At 34.7% G+C, this 18999-nt stretch overlaps 1 protein-coding gene across 1 annotated transcript in view; it reads left to right on the forward strand.

Moving 5' to 3' along the window:
- The first annotated feature begins 1688 nt into the window (after window positions 1-1688).
- Window positions 1689-18999, forward strand: part of LOC141556473 (serine palmitoyltransferase small subunit A) — a 33592-nt gene continuing 16281 nt past the window's right edge. The window contains exon 1 of the mRNA XM_074290621.1: window positions 1689-1883. Within this exon, the coding sequence (XP_074146722.1) occupies window positions 1772-1883 (112 nt within the window). The 5' untranslated portion in view covers window positions 1689-1771. The remainder of the gene's footprint in view (window positions 1884-18999) is intronic.

Below are 18999 nucleotides of genomic sequence, written 5' to 3' on the forward strand. Positions count from 1 at the left end.
AATAGTTTAATATTCTCACTTCTTTTCATAATTTCCCTTAAAAATCTCAAATGAATTTTAGTATTATTTTATCAAGTTTTATAAAGTTAACATTTGATAATTTGGTATAACATTAAAAGATGAATTAACATATCCTTTCTCATATTGTGATTTATATTATGTTAGCAAAATCAGCCAAGATCATTAAACATTCCTTTAGCTATTGTTCTTTATTTTTTAAGGCGCATGTTGTAATTGAATATATCCAAATATTTTCTGGATTTGTGTGGAATGCAAAAAGACCCTTACCCAAAATGACTACTCAGAGATCACTCAAAGTAGAAAACAGAAAGATTGTTTATTATTAAATTCTCATGAGAATGAGCAGTCCCACCACAAGATAAGCTAGGAGGACTAAAGAAGTAGTAAAGATACACAGCTTTTATATAAGGGATTATATCACAAATAAGAGAGCATTGAGAAGTGGGGGAGGGGGACCTCTAATTGGTTGTTGCTATTAGGAGAGATTGGAATAGGTTTCTGTTTCCCTGAAATCATCTGATTTCTAGGAAACAGAAAATCAGGCCTTCAGGTTTTAGATAACCAAGCAGACAGTGTTTAAATTAATAGTCTAATTTATCGATAAATGTCAAATACTGATAAATGTCATCAGCTCAGGTTAAGTAAATATGTTTATAGCTGGCCAAGGCTCAAGCAAATATGGGCCTGCACATATTGTGCTTATGCAGGTCACAGAGACACAGAAATAATGAAAATAAAATACAGAAAAAGAATTCACACATTCCTATAAGTTCTTCACCTTATCTCTCTATTCCACACAGATTGATTCCTAGATTCCTATGTATTTTATAGTTATTTGGAATAGGATTTCCTTTCTTTTTTATTTTATTTTTATTTATTTATTTTATTTATTGTTATATAGAAATGTGGGGGCAGCTAGGTGGCGCAGTGGATACAGCACCAGCCTTGAATTCAGGAAGACCCCAGTTCAAAGCTGGTCTCAGACACTTAACACTTCCTAGCTGTGTGACCCTGGACAAGTCACTTAACCCCAACCTCAGAAAAAAAAAAAAAAGAAATGTGGCTGACTTTTGGCATTAAATAGACTGCAATTTTGTTGAAGACCCTGGGTGTTACTTACTGATTCTAAACAATTGTACCATCAGCACACAGGGATAGTCTTGTCTTCTCTTTGCCTATATTTACACATGTAATTTCTTTCTCTTGATTTATTGTTTGGCCAGCATTTACAAAACTATATCTAATTTCTGCAACAAATCAATGGTGCTATGCAAAGAAACGAGGTTCCCCTGTCCAGTTTCTTAATCTTGTCTTCAAGACAACTGGTCTGTAAAGAACAACCTGATTTTGAACATCGTTCTGACTGATCCTTTCTAGCCTTTTCTCAGCCTAACTTCTGGTTCTTTCACATGGCTTCTTAGATATAGCAGTGGTCCTCGGCTTGCGTGTGTGCATGCTTACGCTTTCGAGCCCTTGCATAAGCAGATCAAATGCAGCGAGAAAGAACCTCCGACGCAGGTAATTCAGTGACTGAAGCTTTAGCGGCCGGCGCAGGAACGAGCGGTGCAGCGCAACCGCCGCAATCTGGCCAATCCGGAGCCACGAGGAGCGCGCGGCTGGCGTCAGCTCGCGCGCCAAGCTCGGCGTGCGGGGTGACGTCCACGTTTCGTTGGGCTGAATGGGCTGAGTGCAAGTGGGTGTAGACCGCGAAGGAGGCTCCCGGAAGACTCCTCTCTCGGTAGAAGTTCTGATGGCTGGCATGACGCTCGGAAGGGCCTGGCAACAGATGTCCTGGTTCTATTACCAGTATCTGCTCGTTACCGCGCTCTACATGCTGGAACCCTGGGAGAGGACTGTCTTCAGTATCCTGCTCATTTGGCTGCGGGGGAGGGCAGTGAGGGGCTTGGAGGTGGGCGGGTGGGCGCGGGGTAAGAGCCAGATTCGCGGAGGGGCGGAGGTAACTGTGGCTCGTAGTGAAGTCCTAAAGAGGTCAGACTCCCGGTGCCGAATGGCTGAGAGAATTCCTGCTAGTCTGAGGAAGAAACCTAGACTAGAAAGCGGGCGTGGACCTGTTAAGTGCCTGGAAAATTCTAATGGTACCTGTGGAAGAGAGCCTGGAGAGGGGGGAGTTGAGAGACATGTCCGCGCTGGCGTGCATCCTAGTGGGATGGGGGAGGAGAGGTGGCCAAGTGAGGATGACCGCTGAGAAAAATGCCCAGGGAAGTGAAGATGTTTCGATTTGTGTGGTGGGGTTGGAAGGTCCTGGCCGAGATTGCGAGCGAGAGAGAGGGGAGGGGGATTTGTGAGCAACACCATATAAATCACTTTATCAGCGTTTTCCCCAAGTTTCTAAATAGTTGGTCCAGAAAAAAACCATTTAGATTTACCTTTGTGCGGGATCCGCTTTAAGTCCCAGACTTTATTCATTAACGTTTAACTCTGCAGTATACTATTTATAAATGGTAAAGAAAGGAATTCTTAGTTATATTTGGATTAGAATTAGCAACAAATAATAAGGCTTGCACAGCCCTGACTGAAGGGATTATTTTTGTTGATTTTTCCAGAGGATTTATGTTCTTGACTACCCTACATATAGTTATTTTGAATCCTGCCTTAGTAAGATTCTTTTTGATTTACCATTGTTTTCAATATGTTTTTTCTGGCGGTGGCTTAGTTTTTAAAAGGAACTTGTAAAAGATTATAGTAAAATGCACAAATAGTTTTATTACTATCGTATATAAAATATTTAAATTCATTTAAAACTATGTGGTGATGGAGTCATTGGAGTGGTTTAAAAAAAAATTTCATTGATGCCAAATCAGTCTTATAGGGAGAATGTCACTAACATTCCTAGGCCTTTCTGTTAACCCTCCCATAACCTGAACTCCTAAATCCCTTGTTATCTTAGAGATTTCAGGTGATGGGTCAAATTTGGTTCTTTTAAGATAATGGTTTGGAAAGTAATGCTCTCAGTCTCTTAACTTGAAAGTGAAATTTCCAATTCAAATTCCTAGGGAGGATTTCTAGTTCTTTATGAGTTACATGATTTATGGTAGCTTGATTTAAAATGTCTGTCATAGAATTTTGAGGTTTGAAAATATTATTACTTAGAAATTCAAACAAGCAGTTTTTTGAAATTTATGCCCCAGCACCATGTAGTTAGTATGAGTAATTTGAGTGACTAATCTAAAAGAATCTAAAAGGTGTGTTAGCTTTTAATTGGTTGAGGATAATATCAACAACTAAATGATTGGTTTCTCTGGTGTATTCTGTGTTTAGGCACTGCTGAAAACTTTAGTTTCATCACTAGTTGATATGTTTCAGCACATAACTGCATTCATAGGAGTGAATAACTACAGAATTATTGAAAAGACATTTTCAATGAATTCAAAACTGTATTAGAGCTTTGAGACTTAATTAGAAATTCAAAGAGTTCCTAATTGGGTTCCTAATTGATATGTCTACTTGTCCCTTCTAATCTATCTTTCACAAAAACTTCCAAAGTAACCTTAAATCACAGATCAAACCTTGTCACTGCTCTGATCACAAATCTAAAAAAATTTCTCATAGGAAGAAATTGAAAATTTCTTACCTTGGCATTTGTAGCACTTTACAATCAAGTGATCCCTACCTTTCCTTTATTTACTTTATTTACTTTTCTTCATCTTCCTTTGCTTTTCAAATAAATTGAACTACTAAAATTTCCCCAAATTTGACAATCCCTGGGGTTGGATAATATCTAGGTTTGTCTAAGAGTAAAGATAATTTGTCGCTTCATTGCTGTAGAGTGTAGTGTTGTATTGAGATACCTGTGTACTTGAGGCTTTTGATACACTGAAAGAAGTGTTTTGAGAAGACTTTGAACTAGGGTCTTGTTCCCACTGTTCTCACCTGAAATATCCAAAATCTGTTGTCTAAAACTACACTAGTCCAAGGCTTAGGCTATGAGATAAAAGAGCATTAACAGGAGTGAGAATGCTTACATTGCTGTGCAATACCTCTCTGTCCGCTCTTGGATCACAAATTCCCTGGGAAATAGCTAAGGGATTGATTCTTCCTAAATCTTAGTAGCCCAAAACATTGTTAGACATAATTTCTTTTCCTTTTAAAAAAAAATAATGTCATGGGGCAGCTAGGTGGTGCAGTGGATAGAGCACCAGCCCTGAAGTCAGGAGGACCTGAGTTTAAATCTGGCCTCAGACACTTAATACTTCCTAGCTATGTGACCCTGGGCACTTGTCACTTAACCCCAATTGCCTTAGCAAAAATAATAATAATGTCTCATTTTCCTCTCCAAGTAATTTTAGCCTTTTTTTAAAAATTAAGTTATAAATACCATATTCTGTTCCTCCCCCTGCCTTTCCCTCAGACAGTAAGCAAGCTAATATAGGGGAAACAATCACTATATCATGTGCAATTGTGTAAAACATTTTTCCATATTATTAGTCACTTTGTAGAGAAATTCAAGCAGAAAGAGGAGGTGGAGGGAAGGAAGGGAAAAGTTAGATCATAAGTGTTTGCAAGTGTTGAAAAATTACCCATGCATATGTACTGTCAATAAAAAGCTATAATAATTTTTAAAAAAGAGATACCAAAAAGAGAAAAAAATAAATATGTAAAAAGTAAAGTAGGCGAAGTAATTTTATTTATCTAATTCACTTAAAAGTAGATGCTGAGGATTAATAGAGTAGTTTTAAAAAGAAAAACATTGATATCAAATCAGTTTTAAAGAGAGAATGTAACTGACTTTATTTTTTTACCTTTTTACCCTCACCTTACTCTGAACTCCTGAGTCCTTTTAGGCATCCTATAAAAAAAATTTAGAGGATAGATCAAATTAGTCTAATGCTTTGGAAGGTGAAAATGCTATTCCTAATTGGATTGCTAGTTCTTTGTGACTTAGGTGATATTATTATAACTTGATGTTAAAAAAGAAAAAAACAAGAAAATACATTGAGGTTTCAGAATATTAATCTTACTTTGAAGTACAAGTAATTTTTTAGTTATACCTGCTTGAGCACCATTCTGTTAACGTGATTAATTTGAAAAATACTTTGGTTTAGCTATTTTAATTAGCTGCATAAAAATTATTATTTTAATTAATTGAAGATAATATCAACAACTTGATGATTTGTTTAGTTCTGTTTGTAAGCATTGCTGCAAACTTAAGTTTCTTCATTGGTTATGTTTCAACAAAAATAAGCCTTTTTTCTAATTACAGAGATTTTAAAAAGGTATATGTTCAAACTTACATTAAAGCTTTGAGTCCTACTAGAACTTAGACAGTACGTTCCTAATTGATATTTCTGTTACTCTATCCCTCCTTTATAAAACTTTCAAAGTCACCATAAGTCACAGATCAAACCTTGTCACTGCTCTGATCACAGACCTCAAATTTTTTCTTTCTTTCTTTTTTTTTTTTTTTTTTTTATTGTAGCTTTTTATTTACAAGATATGTGGATGGGTAATTTTTCAGCATTGACAATTGCCAAACCTTTTGTTCCAATTTTTCCCCTCCTTCCCTCCAACCCCTCCCCCAGATATGGTATTGGTAGACCAATACATGTTAATTATGTTAAAGTATATCTTAAATACAATCTTGTATACATATCCATAGTTATTTTGCTGCACAAGAAGAATTGGACTTTGAAATAGTGTACAATTAGCCTGTGAAGGAAATCAAAAATGCAAGCAGACAAAAATAGAGGAATTGGAAATTCCATATAGTTGTTCATAAGTCATTTCCCAGAGTTCTTTCCCAGGGTGTAGCTGGTTCAGTTCATTGCTGCTCTATTGGAATTGATTTCATTCATTTCATTGTTGAAGAGAGCCATGTCCTACATCCATCAGAATTGATCATCATCTAGTATTGTTGAAGTATATAATGATCTTCTGATCCTGCTCATTTCACTCAGCATCAGTTCATGTAAGTCTCTCCAGGCCTTTCTGAAATCATCCTGCTGGTCATTTCTTACAGAACAATAATATTCCATAGCATTTATATACCATAATTTGTTCAGCCATTCTCTAATTGATGGGCATCCACTTAGTTTCCAGTTTCTGGCCACTACAAAGAGGGCTGCCATAAACATTCTTGCACATACAGTCCCATTCCCTTCTTTAAATCTCTTTGGGATATAAGCCTAGACGTAACACCGATGGATCAAAGGGTATGCACAGTTTGATAAATTTTTGAGCATAGTTCCAAATTGTTTTCCAGAATGGCTGGATGAATTCACAATTCCACCAACAATGCATCAGTGTCCCAGTTTTCCCACATCCCCTCCAACATTCATCATTATTTGTTCCTGTCATCTCAGGCAATCTGACAGGTGTGTAGTAGTATCTCAGAGTTGTCTTAATTTGCATTTCTCTGATCAATAGTGATTTGGAACACTCTTTCATATGAGTGGAAATAGTTTCAATTTCATCATCTGAAAATTGTCTGTTCATATCCTTTGACCATTTATCAATTGCAGAATGGCTTGATTTCTTATTGACTATTTTGTCCTTTGAACCTAACCTATTCCACTGATCAACTAGTCTATTTCTTAGCCAATACCAAATGGTTTTGGTAACTGCTGCTTTATAATATAGTTTTAGATCTGGTACAGCCAGGCCACCTTCATTTGATTTTTTTTTTTTTTTTTTCAGTAGTTCCCTTGAAAGTCTTGACCTTTTGTTCTTCCAGATGAATTTTGTTGTTATTTTTTCTAGGTCATTAAATTAGTTTTTTGGGAGTCTGACTGGCATAGCACTAACTAAATAGATTAGGTAGTATCTTATCTTTATTGTATTTGCTCTCCCTATCCAAGAGGACTTAATATTTTTTTCAATTGGTTAGATCTTACTTTATTTGTGTGGAAAGTGTTTTGTAGTTTTGCTCATATAGTTCCTGGCTTTCCCTTCGCAGATAGATTCCCAAATATTTTATACTATCGGCAGTTACTTTAATTTCTCTTTGTAACTCTAACTGTTGGATTTTGTTAGTGATATATAAAAATGCTGATGACTTATATGGGTTTATTTTGTGTTTTGCAACTTTGGTAAAGGTGTGGATTATTTCTAATAGCTTTTTAGTAGAATCTCTGGGGTTCTCTAAGTATATCATCATATCATCAGCAAAGAGTGATAATTTGGTTTCCTCATCACATACTGTAATTGCTTTAATCTCTTTCTCAACTCTTATTGCTGAAGCTAATATTTCTAATACAATATTGAATAGTAGTAGTGATAAGATCTTATTGGGAATGGTTCGAGTTTATCCCCATTACATATGATGCTTACTGATGGGTTTAAATAGATGCTACTGATTATTTTAAGGAAAAGTCCATTTATTCCTATACTCTCAAGTGTTTTTAATAGGAATGGATGTTGGATTTTATCAAATGCTTTTTCTGCATCTATTTGAGATGATCATATGGTTTTTGTTAATTTGGTTATTAATATGGTCAATTATACTAATAGTTTTCCTAATATTGAACCAGCCCTGCATTCCTGATAGAAATCCTACTTGGTTATGGTGTATTATCCTGGGTATGATTTTCTGTAATCTTTTTGCTAATTGATTTAAGATTTTAGCATCAATATTCATTAGTGAAATTGGTCTATAATTTTCTTTCTCTGTTTTTAATCTACCTGGTTTAGGTATCAGTATCATATCTGTGTCATAAAAGGAATAAAAGTAAGAAATAAACTATTTTTTCAAATAATTTAAATAACATTGGAGTAGGGAGTTGATTAATAGCTTGTTCTATTTCTTTTTCTAAAATGGGACTATTTAACCAATTTACTTCTTCCTCTGTTAATCTAGGAGGCCTATATTTTTGAAGGTAGTAATCCATTTCACTTAGGTTATCAAATTTATTGGCATAAAGTTGAGCAAAGTAACTCCTAATTATTGCTCTAATTTCCTCTTCATTGATGGAAAGTTCTCCCTTTTCATTTTTAAGACTAACAATTTGATTTTCTGCTTTCCTTTTTCTAATCAGATTTACCAAAGGTTTATCTATTTTATTTTATTTTTTCATAAAACCAACTCTTAGTTTTATTTATAAATTCAATAGTTTTTTACTTTCAATTTTTATTTCTCCTTTTAATTTTAGAATTTTAAGTTTAGTATTTGATTGAGGGTTTTTAATTTAGTTTCTTTTCTAGCTTTTTAAGTTGCAAGCCCAATTCATTGATCTTCTCTTTCTCTATTTTATTCAAGTAAGAATCTAAAGATACAAAATTTCCCCTTATTACCACTTTGGCTGCATCCCACAAATTTTGGTATGTTGTCTCATTGTTGTCATTCTTTTGGATGATATAATTAATTGTGTGTATGATTTGCTGTTTCACCCAATCATTCTTTTTTTTTTTTTTTTTTTGAGGCTGGGGTTAAGTGACTTGCCCAGGGTCACACAGCTAGGAAGTGTTAAGTGTCTGAGACCAGATTTGAACTTGGGTTCTCCTGAATTCAAGGCTGGTGCTCTATCCACTGCGCCACCTAGCTGCCCCCCAATCATTCTTTAGGATGAGATTATTTAGTTTCCAATTACTGTTTGGTTTATTTACTCCTAGCTTTTTGTTGAATGATCTAGTCTGCTGGCCGCCTCTGCTTTATGTGAAAGTTCATCCCATTCACATTTATGGTTAAAATTACTAATTCTGCATTTTCCTGCCATCATATTATCCCCAGATTATGGTTTTCTTTTTCTTACCCCTCATATCTCCCTCCCCAGTATTAAACTTATGGGCACCACTTGCCTTATGCAGCTCTCATTCTTTTAGAATCCCTCCCACCCCTTTTGAATCCCTTTCCCTTTTTTATACCTTTCCCTTATTACTCTTTTCCTTTTCCCTTTTTCTCTCACTTTTTAATGAGGTGAGAGGATTTTCTCTGTAAACCAAATATGTTCATTATTATCTCTGAGCCAAATCTAATGAGTAAGATTCACACAATGTTCCTCCCCCTACCTAAATTCCCTCAGATATGATAGGTTTCCTTTGCCTCTTCATGGGATGTAGTTTCCCTTTTTAGCTCCCCTTTTCCCTTTTTCTAATACTATCCCCTTTGCATTTCTACTTCCCTTTTTTTAAATATTGTATCAGTAAAATCAAATTATACATGCACTCTTTATGTATGTCCATAACAGAAATACAGTTCTCAAGAGTTCTTTTTACCTTTTATTGTTTCTCTTGAGTTCTATAGTTGGAGGTCATATTTTTTTGTTTAGCTCTGATTTATTTATTAGAAACAAATGGAATTAACGTGTTTCATTAAATGTCCATCTTCTTCCCTGAAAGAAAATGTTCAGCTTAGCTAGGTAGTTTATTCTTGGCTGTATTCCAAGTTCTTTTGCCTTTCAAAATATCAGATTCCAGGCCCTCCGATCCTTTAATGTGGAAGCAGCTAGATCCTGAGGGATGCTTATTGTGGCTTCTCAGTATTTGAATTGTTTTTTTCTGGCTGCTTGTAACATTTTTTCCTAAGTCTGATAGTTCTGAAATTTAGCCACAATATTCCTTGGAGTTTTTATTTTAAGGTCTTTTTCAGAAATATGAATTCTTTCAATGCCTATTTTACCTTCTGATTCTATTACATCTGGGCAGTTCTCTTTGATGACTTCCTGTAAAATAGTGTCTAGGCTTTTTTTTTTCATCATCATTTTCAGGAAGTCCAATAATCCTCAGATTATCTCTCCTAGGTCTATTTTCCGGGTCTGTTGTTTTTCCAAGTAGATATTTAACTTTTTTCTCTAATTTTTATTTTTTTGGTTTTGCTTGACTGATTCTTGATGTCTCAATAAATCATTCTATTTGTTCAGTTCTGATTTTTAGTAAGTTATTTTCTTCAATAGCTTTTTTTACTTTTTGCATATGTCCAATTGAGTTTTTAAATAAGTTGTTTTACTCTATGGAATTTTTTTCTATTTCACTAATTTTTTTTTTTTTTTAGTGAGTTATTTTCTTTCTCCAATTCATAAGTCCTACTTTCTTGAGAATTCTTTATCTTTTCCAATTCACAAATCCTACTTTCCGGTGATTTCTTTACCTTTCCAATTCACAAATTCTGCTTCCCTGGGAGTTCTTTACCTTTTCCAGTTCACATTTCAAGAAATTGTTTTCTTTTTCCACTTTATCAAATTTTTCTTTAAGTGAATTATATACCTTTTCCATACTCTCTTGCAGAGCTTCTCTTTCCTTTCACCATTTTTTTTCCTAGTTCTCTTTTAAGAGCTTTTATAATTTTTTCAAGGAGAGCCTTGTGTGATGGGGACCAGGTTAAGTTCCACTTTGGTATTTTGTCTGGAGACTGTCTGCTATTAGTCTCCTTGGGGTTGAAAACCTGCTCTCTTTTTGTATAGTTACAATGGTTAGTGTATGCTTGGCTTTTTTACTTTTTTTTTTTTTTTTTTTTTTTTTTTTTTAAGTTCTTAGGGTCTTCCTTTAGGGCAAGGAGATTACCAGCTTCCTCTGCAGAGCAGGGCTAGATATATGGATAGTAGCTGTCCTGCAAACAGGTTGCTAAGAGCAACTAAGCTGCGGATGTATCCTGGGAAGAGCCCTGCACGGAAGTATTTCTGCCTTGGGAAGTGCAAAAGGCTGAGGAAGTTCTATTGCCCTGGCAGAGCCCTCTTGCTATGCAGATTTGTGGCTGACCCAGGCAAAAGCCCCACACTGCAGAATGCGCTGCACAGCTGTGCTGTGGTCTGTGCTGAGTCACTTCTCGTGCTGGGTGGGTGTAGCCAGATCCTGTTAGATTCTAGCGTTATTTGGCCTTTCTTAACTTCTCTGCTGATCTACTGCTTTGCAACTAAAGCAGAGCAGCTAACCTGTGGTAGAGGCTTCCCTGGAAAATTTCCACCTGTGGAGACCATCCCCTCCCTCATCTGCTCAGTGTGCTAGTCTCTGTGTTCTACCTCTCTTGCTGTCCTGGCATGCTCCCACCCATCAGGACAAACTTTTTCTGGCACTCTTCCAGATTATCTTTGGCTGATAATTTTTTGTGCTTCCAATATTCATAAATTTTACCAGTCAAGCACAATTTCTGAGGCTGAATTTGGCAATTTGTAGTGAAGGATAAAAGAGGAGATTAGAATGATGGGTGTGTCTTCTCTGCCATCTTGGCTCTGCCCCACCTCAAAAAGTTTCTTACAGGAAAAAGTTCAAACTCTGCTTTGACATTTATAGCTTTTTACAATCAAGTGATTTTTACTTTTTCAATATTTTTTTAAATTACCTTTTTTTCACAACTTTAAACTGGGCTCTAATTTTTTCTAAACTTGACACTCCCATCATATCCATAAAATTGAATAATATCTAAATTTGGCAAGAAATAAGGATGAGTTGTGCTTCCTTGGTATAGAGATCCTGGAGGGGTTGCTCTAGTTGCTGATATTTTCTACCTTTATCAGACCCACTCCTGTGGGCTCAACACTATCTACAACTGATTTTCTTTATGAGCTGGCACCTGTCAACTGATTTTGAATGGAGAGTTTCCTGAAATAATACAGACGGGTTTTTTGTGAAGACTTTGAACTAGGGTCTCTTTTCCACATCTTCTATTTCGTGCTGTGCTGTATGACATAATTATAATCAACACTACACTTCTAGTCTCCCATCTTCAAAATCTCTCAGTGTTTCATACTCTTCCACAACCACTTTTCTTTATAGTCTTTAATCTTTTCTATTATAAAGATTCCCTCTCCAGCACTGGCACAAACTCCAAAATATATGCCTAAAACTGTAACAATCAGGGGCCTTAGGCTGTGAGACAAAAGAAGGAGCAGGTATGAAAGTCCTTGCTTTACCAGTACTTCTTCCCACTCTTGATCACAAACCCTTTTGGGAAATGCTAAGGGACTGTCCCTGAAAATCAATGATTAAAATGCCAGTAGGCAGAAGTGTTGTTTGGCATAACCTCTTATTTCAGTATCTCCAATATTTGTCATTTTCCTTTTTATTCAAATAGCTTTTTGTTTTAATTTGCAGTTCTCTAGTAATTTAATGCATTTTTTTATATAGCTATGTCAATAGCTATATATATAATATTTTTTTCCTTAGAAAACTACTTTTTTTTAATCTTAGATCTTATTTTTTTCAATTGGGGAGTGACTTATCATTTAAATTAGTTAACAAGTATAAATATGTATACATATATTGAATTTAACATATGTTAGCATATTTAATATGTATTAGATTACCCGCCATCTAGGGGAGGAAGTGGAGGGAAAGAGGGGAAAATTTGGAACACAAGGTTTTGCGAAGATCAATGTTGAAAAATTACCCATACATATGTTTTGTAAATAAAAAGCTTTAATAAAAACAATTACTTAATTTATTAATTTTTTGAAAACAAACAAAAAACAAATTAGTCAATAAGCATCTGTGCTAAGGATTGAAGTCCTGAGAAAGGAAAGAACAGTCCTTGCTCCCAAGGATCTCATAGTCTAATGGGGGATACAACATAGAAATAACTATGAATAAATAATGTATACTAGGTAATCTGAATGTAATCTTAAAAGAAATATAAATTTTTGTTAAATATTTCCTAACATTTTCCTAATATTCCTAAATATTTCCTGTTTAAAAGCTAACATTCTTTTTTTTTTTTTATTAAAGCTTTTTGTTTTTCAAAACATATGCATAGACAACTCTTCAACATTAGCCCTTGCAAAACCTTGTGTTCCAATTTTCCCTCTATTTCTCCACACCCTCCCCTAGATGGCAAGTAGTCCAGTATATGTTAAATATGGTAGAAATATATGTTTAATCCACTATATGCATACATATTTATACAAGTATTGTGCTTCAAAAGAAAAATCAAATCAAACTAGTAAAAGAAAAGAAAAAGAGAAGCAAAATAAAATGCAAGCAAACAACAAAAAGAATGAGAATGTTATAACATTGTTTTGAAAAATTTATTAAAATAAATGAAGTATAGAGAATAAGAATATCTTGTCCAGGGAATAGTCAATGCCAGCGTCACTGGGTGGCAGAGAATATGAGGGAAAGTAAAGTGTAAAGTTCTGTTGTCTCCAGAAACTGCCAATCGCTCTCTGGGAGGAGATCTGCTGTCTCAACTCAATCTCCTGGCCAGACTCTTCTTCCTGTAGAGAGCTGTCCCAACTCTGACCTAGAGTAGACTCCTTCAGACCCAATGTTACCCTCCTTTTATCCTCCCAGAGAATGGCATGTGAGAACTCAGTCCGGCCTGGAGAAATACTTCAACCAATGGACTTCCTCCTCTTAAAGGTACAAACTTCTTTTAAACATGTAAACTACACCTCAGAATAAAGACCTGAACCAAAGGTGTGAACTCTGAGCCAGAGAACTGTCAAGACAACCTGAGTTCTCACCTTATAATCCCAATCATCAGAGAACTGTCCAGACAACCTGAGTTCTCACCTAACATCAGAGAACTGTCCAGACAACCTGAGTTCTCACCTTGTAATCCTAACAGTAAAGTATAACAAGACTGGAAAACTAGAAAGGGAGCAAGTTATGAAAGGTTTTAAAAGTCATACAAGATTATATACTTGATCTTGTAGTTAACAGGAAGTTATTAGAATTCACTGGGGAAAAGTTTATGTGGTTAGATCTTTAGTACTTTAGGAAAATCACTTGGCAGCTGAGTGGAGGATGGACTGGACTTGTGAAAGACTTAAAGCATGGACATCAATTAGAAGATTAGATTAGTTAAGATGTGAAATGATTGGGACCTATAATCATAGTGGTAGTAATATTTGAGGAATTTGGAAAGATGATTTAAAGATAATATTGACAGGACTTGATAACAGATTAATTGGAAATGGTGATGTTAGAAACTAGAAGTCAAGGATTGCATCTAGTTTTTCTGTTTTTTTTTTTTTTTTCTAATTTTAGCTGAATTGGTTTTACTTGCATAAAATCTTTTAAATTTTATTTAATCAAAATTGCCCACTTGATTTTTTTGTGGTCTCTTTATCTTTGTTTGGTCATGAAGTGTTCACTTTTCCATAGGTTTGAAAGGTGATTTCTTTCTTGCTCCTCTAATTTGTTTAAGATGTCACTTGTTCTATCTAGATTATGTGTCCATTTAGAGCTTATCTAGTGTGAGATGTTAGTCTAATTTCTTTAAAACTATTTTCTATTTCCCCCAGTAGTTTTTGTCCAGTAATAGTTTATCATATGCTAAACTACTATTCATTAGCTTCTATATGTTCTTAATCTGTTACATTAGTCAACCTCTTTGTTTTTTAAACCAGTAGCAAGTTGTTTCAAAGCTGCTGGTTTGTAATACAGTTTGAAATATGGTACTGCTAAGGCTTCTTTCCACCTCATTCTTTCTCATTATTTCTTGGCCTTTTGCTCTTGTAGATGAATTTTTCTAATTCTATATAACACCACCTTGGTAGTTTGATTGCTGTGGCACTAAATAAATTGATGTAAGTATTATTCTTATTGGTATTATAGTGGCTCAGTATATTCATTTTTCTATTATGCTGGTCTGTTTTCATAATGAATGCCCAAGTTTTACTAATTTAATTCCTTTGAGTGTTTTATATATTCTGTGGCTATCTTATGAGATTTCTACTGTGTTTTGTTGATAGTATATAGAAATGCTGGTGACTTTTTTTATATCCAGCAGTTTTGCTGAAATTACTAATTTTTTAGTTGACTCTAAGGTTCTTTCAGTAAACCATCATCTGCAGAAAATAATCACTTCATTTCCTCTTTGCCTGTGATTATTTTATTTATTTCTTTGTCTTATTGCTACAGCTAGCATTTTTATGATGGTAATCATAGACATTCTTGCTTTATTCATACTTTTATTGGAAAGGCTTGTACTTTATTCTTATTACATATGGTGAAGGTTCTTAGTTTTAGATATTATTTATCATCTAAGGAAAGATCCATTTATTTCCACATTTTTTGTTTGTGTGTGTGTGTGTGTGTGTGTGTTTTAGAATGGCTATTATGTCTTGTTGGGAGCTTTTTCCTATCCTAGTGATATATTATTTTTGTTCCAGTTATTAATGCAATCTCTTAGATTTATTCTTTTCCTAATATTGAAACAATCTTGCATTACCGGAATAATTCCAACCTGGTCGTAGTTGTATATGTTGCTATAAAGCTTCCGAAACAGCTTTATAGGTTTTTTAATGGATAGAATGTAGGGTGTGGAGTCAAGACCTCAGTGCAGAAGATTCCAAAGAAACTTAATCTAGCTTTGTGACCTAGGGCACTTAACCTCTGTCAGACTCAGTTTCCTCATCTATAAAATGAAAATAATAGAACCTACCTCACAGGGATCAAAGGAGATAATATAAATGTAAAATGCTATGTAAGTGATAGCTATTAAAAGGACAATTATTGTCAATGTTCTTCTGATTCTGCTTATTTCATTTTTTATATGTTCATATAATTCCTCACAGGTTTTTCTTGAAACCATCCACTTCATCAATTTTTAAAGGCACAATAGTATTCCATCACAATTATATACCATAACTAGTTCAACTATTCCCAGTTAATGAACATTCCCTTATTTTCCACTTTGCCCATGCAAGAAAAGCTGTTGTAAATACTTATACATATAGAACTTTTTTGGGGGGGAGGGGGAAGAATGGAACTGTTACTAGTATTGCTGGATCAAAAGGTATGAACCATTTTATAGCACTTTAGGTAGTTTCAAATTGTTCTCCAGAATGTTGGACCAATTCACAACTCCAATATTACTTTAATGTCTAGATTTTTTCTTGTGATTATTAAAGGCTTTTATTTATTTATTTTTAGAAAACTCCATGTTTGTATCCTTTGGCCATTTATCCATTGTTGAATGTCTTTTTTTTTTTTTTTTTTAATTTGATTCAATCTATGTATTTGAGAAATGAGGGCTTTATCAGAAAATACTCTTGAGTCCATTACCTTTCTATTGGAAGATGGATGGCATTTTTCATGATAAAGTCCTTTGAAATTATCTTGGAACATTGTCTTAGAGTAAGTCTATTACAGATGATTATCCTTTCAGTATTGCTGTTCATTGTATATATTTTCATTGGTTCCCTTGATAGTCTTAGTCTTTTTCTTCCAGATGAAATTTGTTTTTGTTTTTTTTCTAGTTCTACAATGTAATTCTTTGGTAGTTTGATTAATATGGTGCAGAATAAGCAAATCAGTACAGAGAGAATTTTATGATATTGGCTCAGTCTAGCCACAAACAGTTAATATTTCCCCATTTGTTTAAGTCTGTCATTTGTTTATTTGAACAGTATTTTGAAATTGTGTTCATGTAGATGCCATGTATGCCTTGGCAAGTAGACTCCCAAGTACTTTATACTGTTTGCATTTATTTTTAAAGAGCAGTTAGGTGGTGCATTAGATAGGACACTGGACTTGAAAATCAGAAAGCCTCATCTTCATGAGTTCAAATCCAGCTTCAAACATTTATCTTTGATGCAGAGCAAGTCACTTACCTTTTTTTGCCTCGATTTCCTACATATAAAATGAGCTAACGAAAGTAATGGCAAACCCTTCCAGTATCTTTGCCAAGAAAATCCCAATGGCTGAAATGGGGAGCAATTAGGTGGTTCAGTGGATAGAGTGCAGGCTCTGGAGACAGGAAGACTCAACTGAGTTCAAGTCGGGCCTCAGACACCTAGCTGTGTAACAGTAGAAAAGTAACAATCCTGTTTGCCTCAGTTTCCTCATCTGTACAATGAGCTGGAAAAGGAAGTGGCAAGCCACTATAGTATCTTTGCCAAGAAAACCTTAAATGGGGTCACAAAGAATTGGATAACTATAAAAAATGACTGGACAAGTTGCTTTTAATGGAATTTCTCTATTGTATATAATACTTGCTTGTACTTTTAAATAATTTATTTTAAGAAATGTTCCATTCCCATGTATGTGTTTTGTTTATTTTATTTTTTTTTTAATTTTTATTTTATTTTATAATTATAACATTTTTTGACAGTACATATGCATGGGTAATTTTTTACAACATTATCCCTTACACTTACTTCTATTCAGATTTTTCCCTCCCTCCCCCAGATGGCAAGCAGTCTTATATATGTTAAATATATTACAGTATATTCTAGATACAATATATGTGTGTAGAACCGAATTTTTTGTTGCACAGGAAGAATTGGATTCAGAAGGTAAAAATAACAGTTTACATTCATTTCCCAGTGTTCCTTTTCTGGATGTAGCTGGTTCTGTCCATCATTAATCAATTGGAATTGGATTAGCTCTTCTCTATGTTGAAGAAATCCACTTCTATCAGCATACATCCTCATACAGTATCATTGTTGAAGTGTATAATGATCTTCTGGTTCTACTCGTTTCACTCAGCATCAGTTAATGTAAGTCTCTCCAAGCCTCTCTGTATTTCTCCTGTTGGTCATAATATTCATATACCATAGTTTACTCAACCATTCTCCAATTGATGGACATCCATTCATCTTCCAGCTTCTAGCCACTATGAAAAGGGCTGCCACAAACATTTTGGCACATACAGGTCCCTTTCCCTTCTTTAGTAGTTCCTTGGGGTATAAGCCCAGTAGTAGTATGGCTGGGTCAAAGGGTATGCACATTTTGATAACTTTTTGGGCATAATTCCAGATTTCTCTCCAGAATGGTTGGATTCTTTCACAACTCCACCAACAATGCATCAGTGTCCCAGTTTTCCCACAGCCCCTCCAACATTCATCGTTTATTTGTTCCTGTCATCTTAGCCAATCTGACAGGTGTGTAATGATACCTCAGAGTTGTCTTAATTTGCATTTCTCTGATCAATAGTGATTTGGAACACTCTTTCATATGAGTGGAAATAGTTTTAATTTCATCATCTGAAAATTGTCTGTTCATATCCTTTGACCATTTATCAATTGGAGAGTGGCTTTATTTCTTATAAATTAAAGTCAATTCTCTGTATATTTTGGAGATGAGGCCTTTATCAGAACCTTTAACTGTAAAAATTTTTTCCCAATTTGTTATTTCCCTTCTAATCTTGTTTGCATTAGTTTTGTTTGTGCAGAAACTTTTTAATTTGATGTAATCAAAATGTTCTATTTTGTGATCAATAATGGTCTCTAGTTCTCCCTTGGACACAAACTCCTTCCTCCTCCACAAGTCTGAGAGGTAAACCATCCCATGTTCCTCCAATTTATTTATGATTTCGTTCTTTATGCCTAAATCTTGGACCCATTTTGATCTAATCTTAGTATGTGGTGTTAAATGTGGGTCCATGCCTAGTTTCTGCCATACTAATTTCCAGTTTTCCCAGCAGTTTTTGTCAAATAATGAATTCTTATCCCAAAATTTGGGATCTTTGGGTTTGTCAAACACTAGATTGCTATTTTTATTCACTATCTTGCCCTGTGAGCCTAACCTATGCCACTGATCAACTAGTCTATTTCTTAGCCAATACCAAATGGTTTTGGTGACTGTTGCTTTATAATATAGCTTTAAATCAGGTACACTTAGACCACCTTCCTCTGACTTTTTTTTCATTAGTTCCCTTGCAATTCTCGACCTTTTATTCTTCCATATGAATTTTGTTGTTATTTTTTCTAGGTCATTAAAATAGTTTCTTGGGAGTCTGATTGGTATAGCACTAAATAAATAGATTAGTTTGGGGAGTATTGTCATCTTTATTATATTCGCTCGGCCTATCCAAGAACACTGAATGTCTTTCCAATTATTTAAATCTGACTTTATTTTTGTGGCAAGTGTTTTGTAATTTTGCTCATATAATTCCTGACTCTCCTTTGGTAGATATATTCCCAAATATTTTATACTATCGACTGTTATTTTGAATGGAATTTCTCTTTGTATCTCTTGCTGTTGGATTGTGTTGGTAATGTATAAAAATCCTGAGGATTTATGTGGATTTATTTTGTATCCTGCGACTTTGCTAAAATTCTGAATTATTTCTAATAGCTTTTTAGCAGAGTCTTTGGGGTTCTCTAAGTATACCATCATGTCATCTGCGAAAAGTGACAATTTGAT

This window comes from Sminthopsis crassicaudata, chromosome 2, assembly GCF_048593235.1.
Source record: "Sminthopsis crassicaudata isolate SCR6 chromosome 2, ASM4859323v1, whole genome shotgun sequence".
NCBI classification, from domain to species: Eukaryota; Metazoa; Chordata; class Mammalia; order Dasyuromorphia; family Dasyuridae; genus Sminthopsis; species Sminthopsis crassicaudata.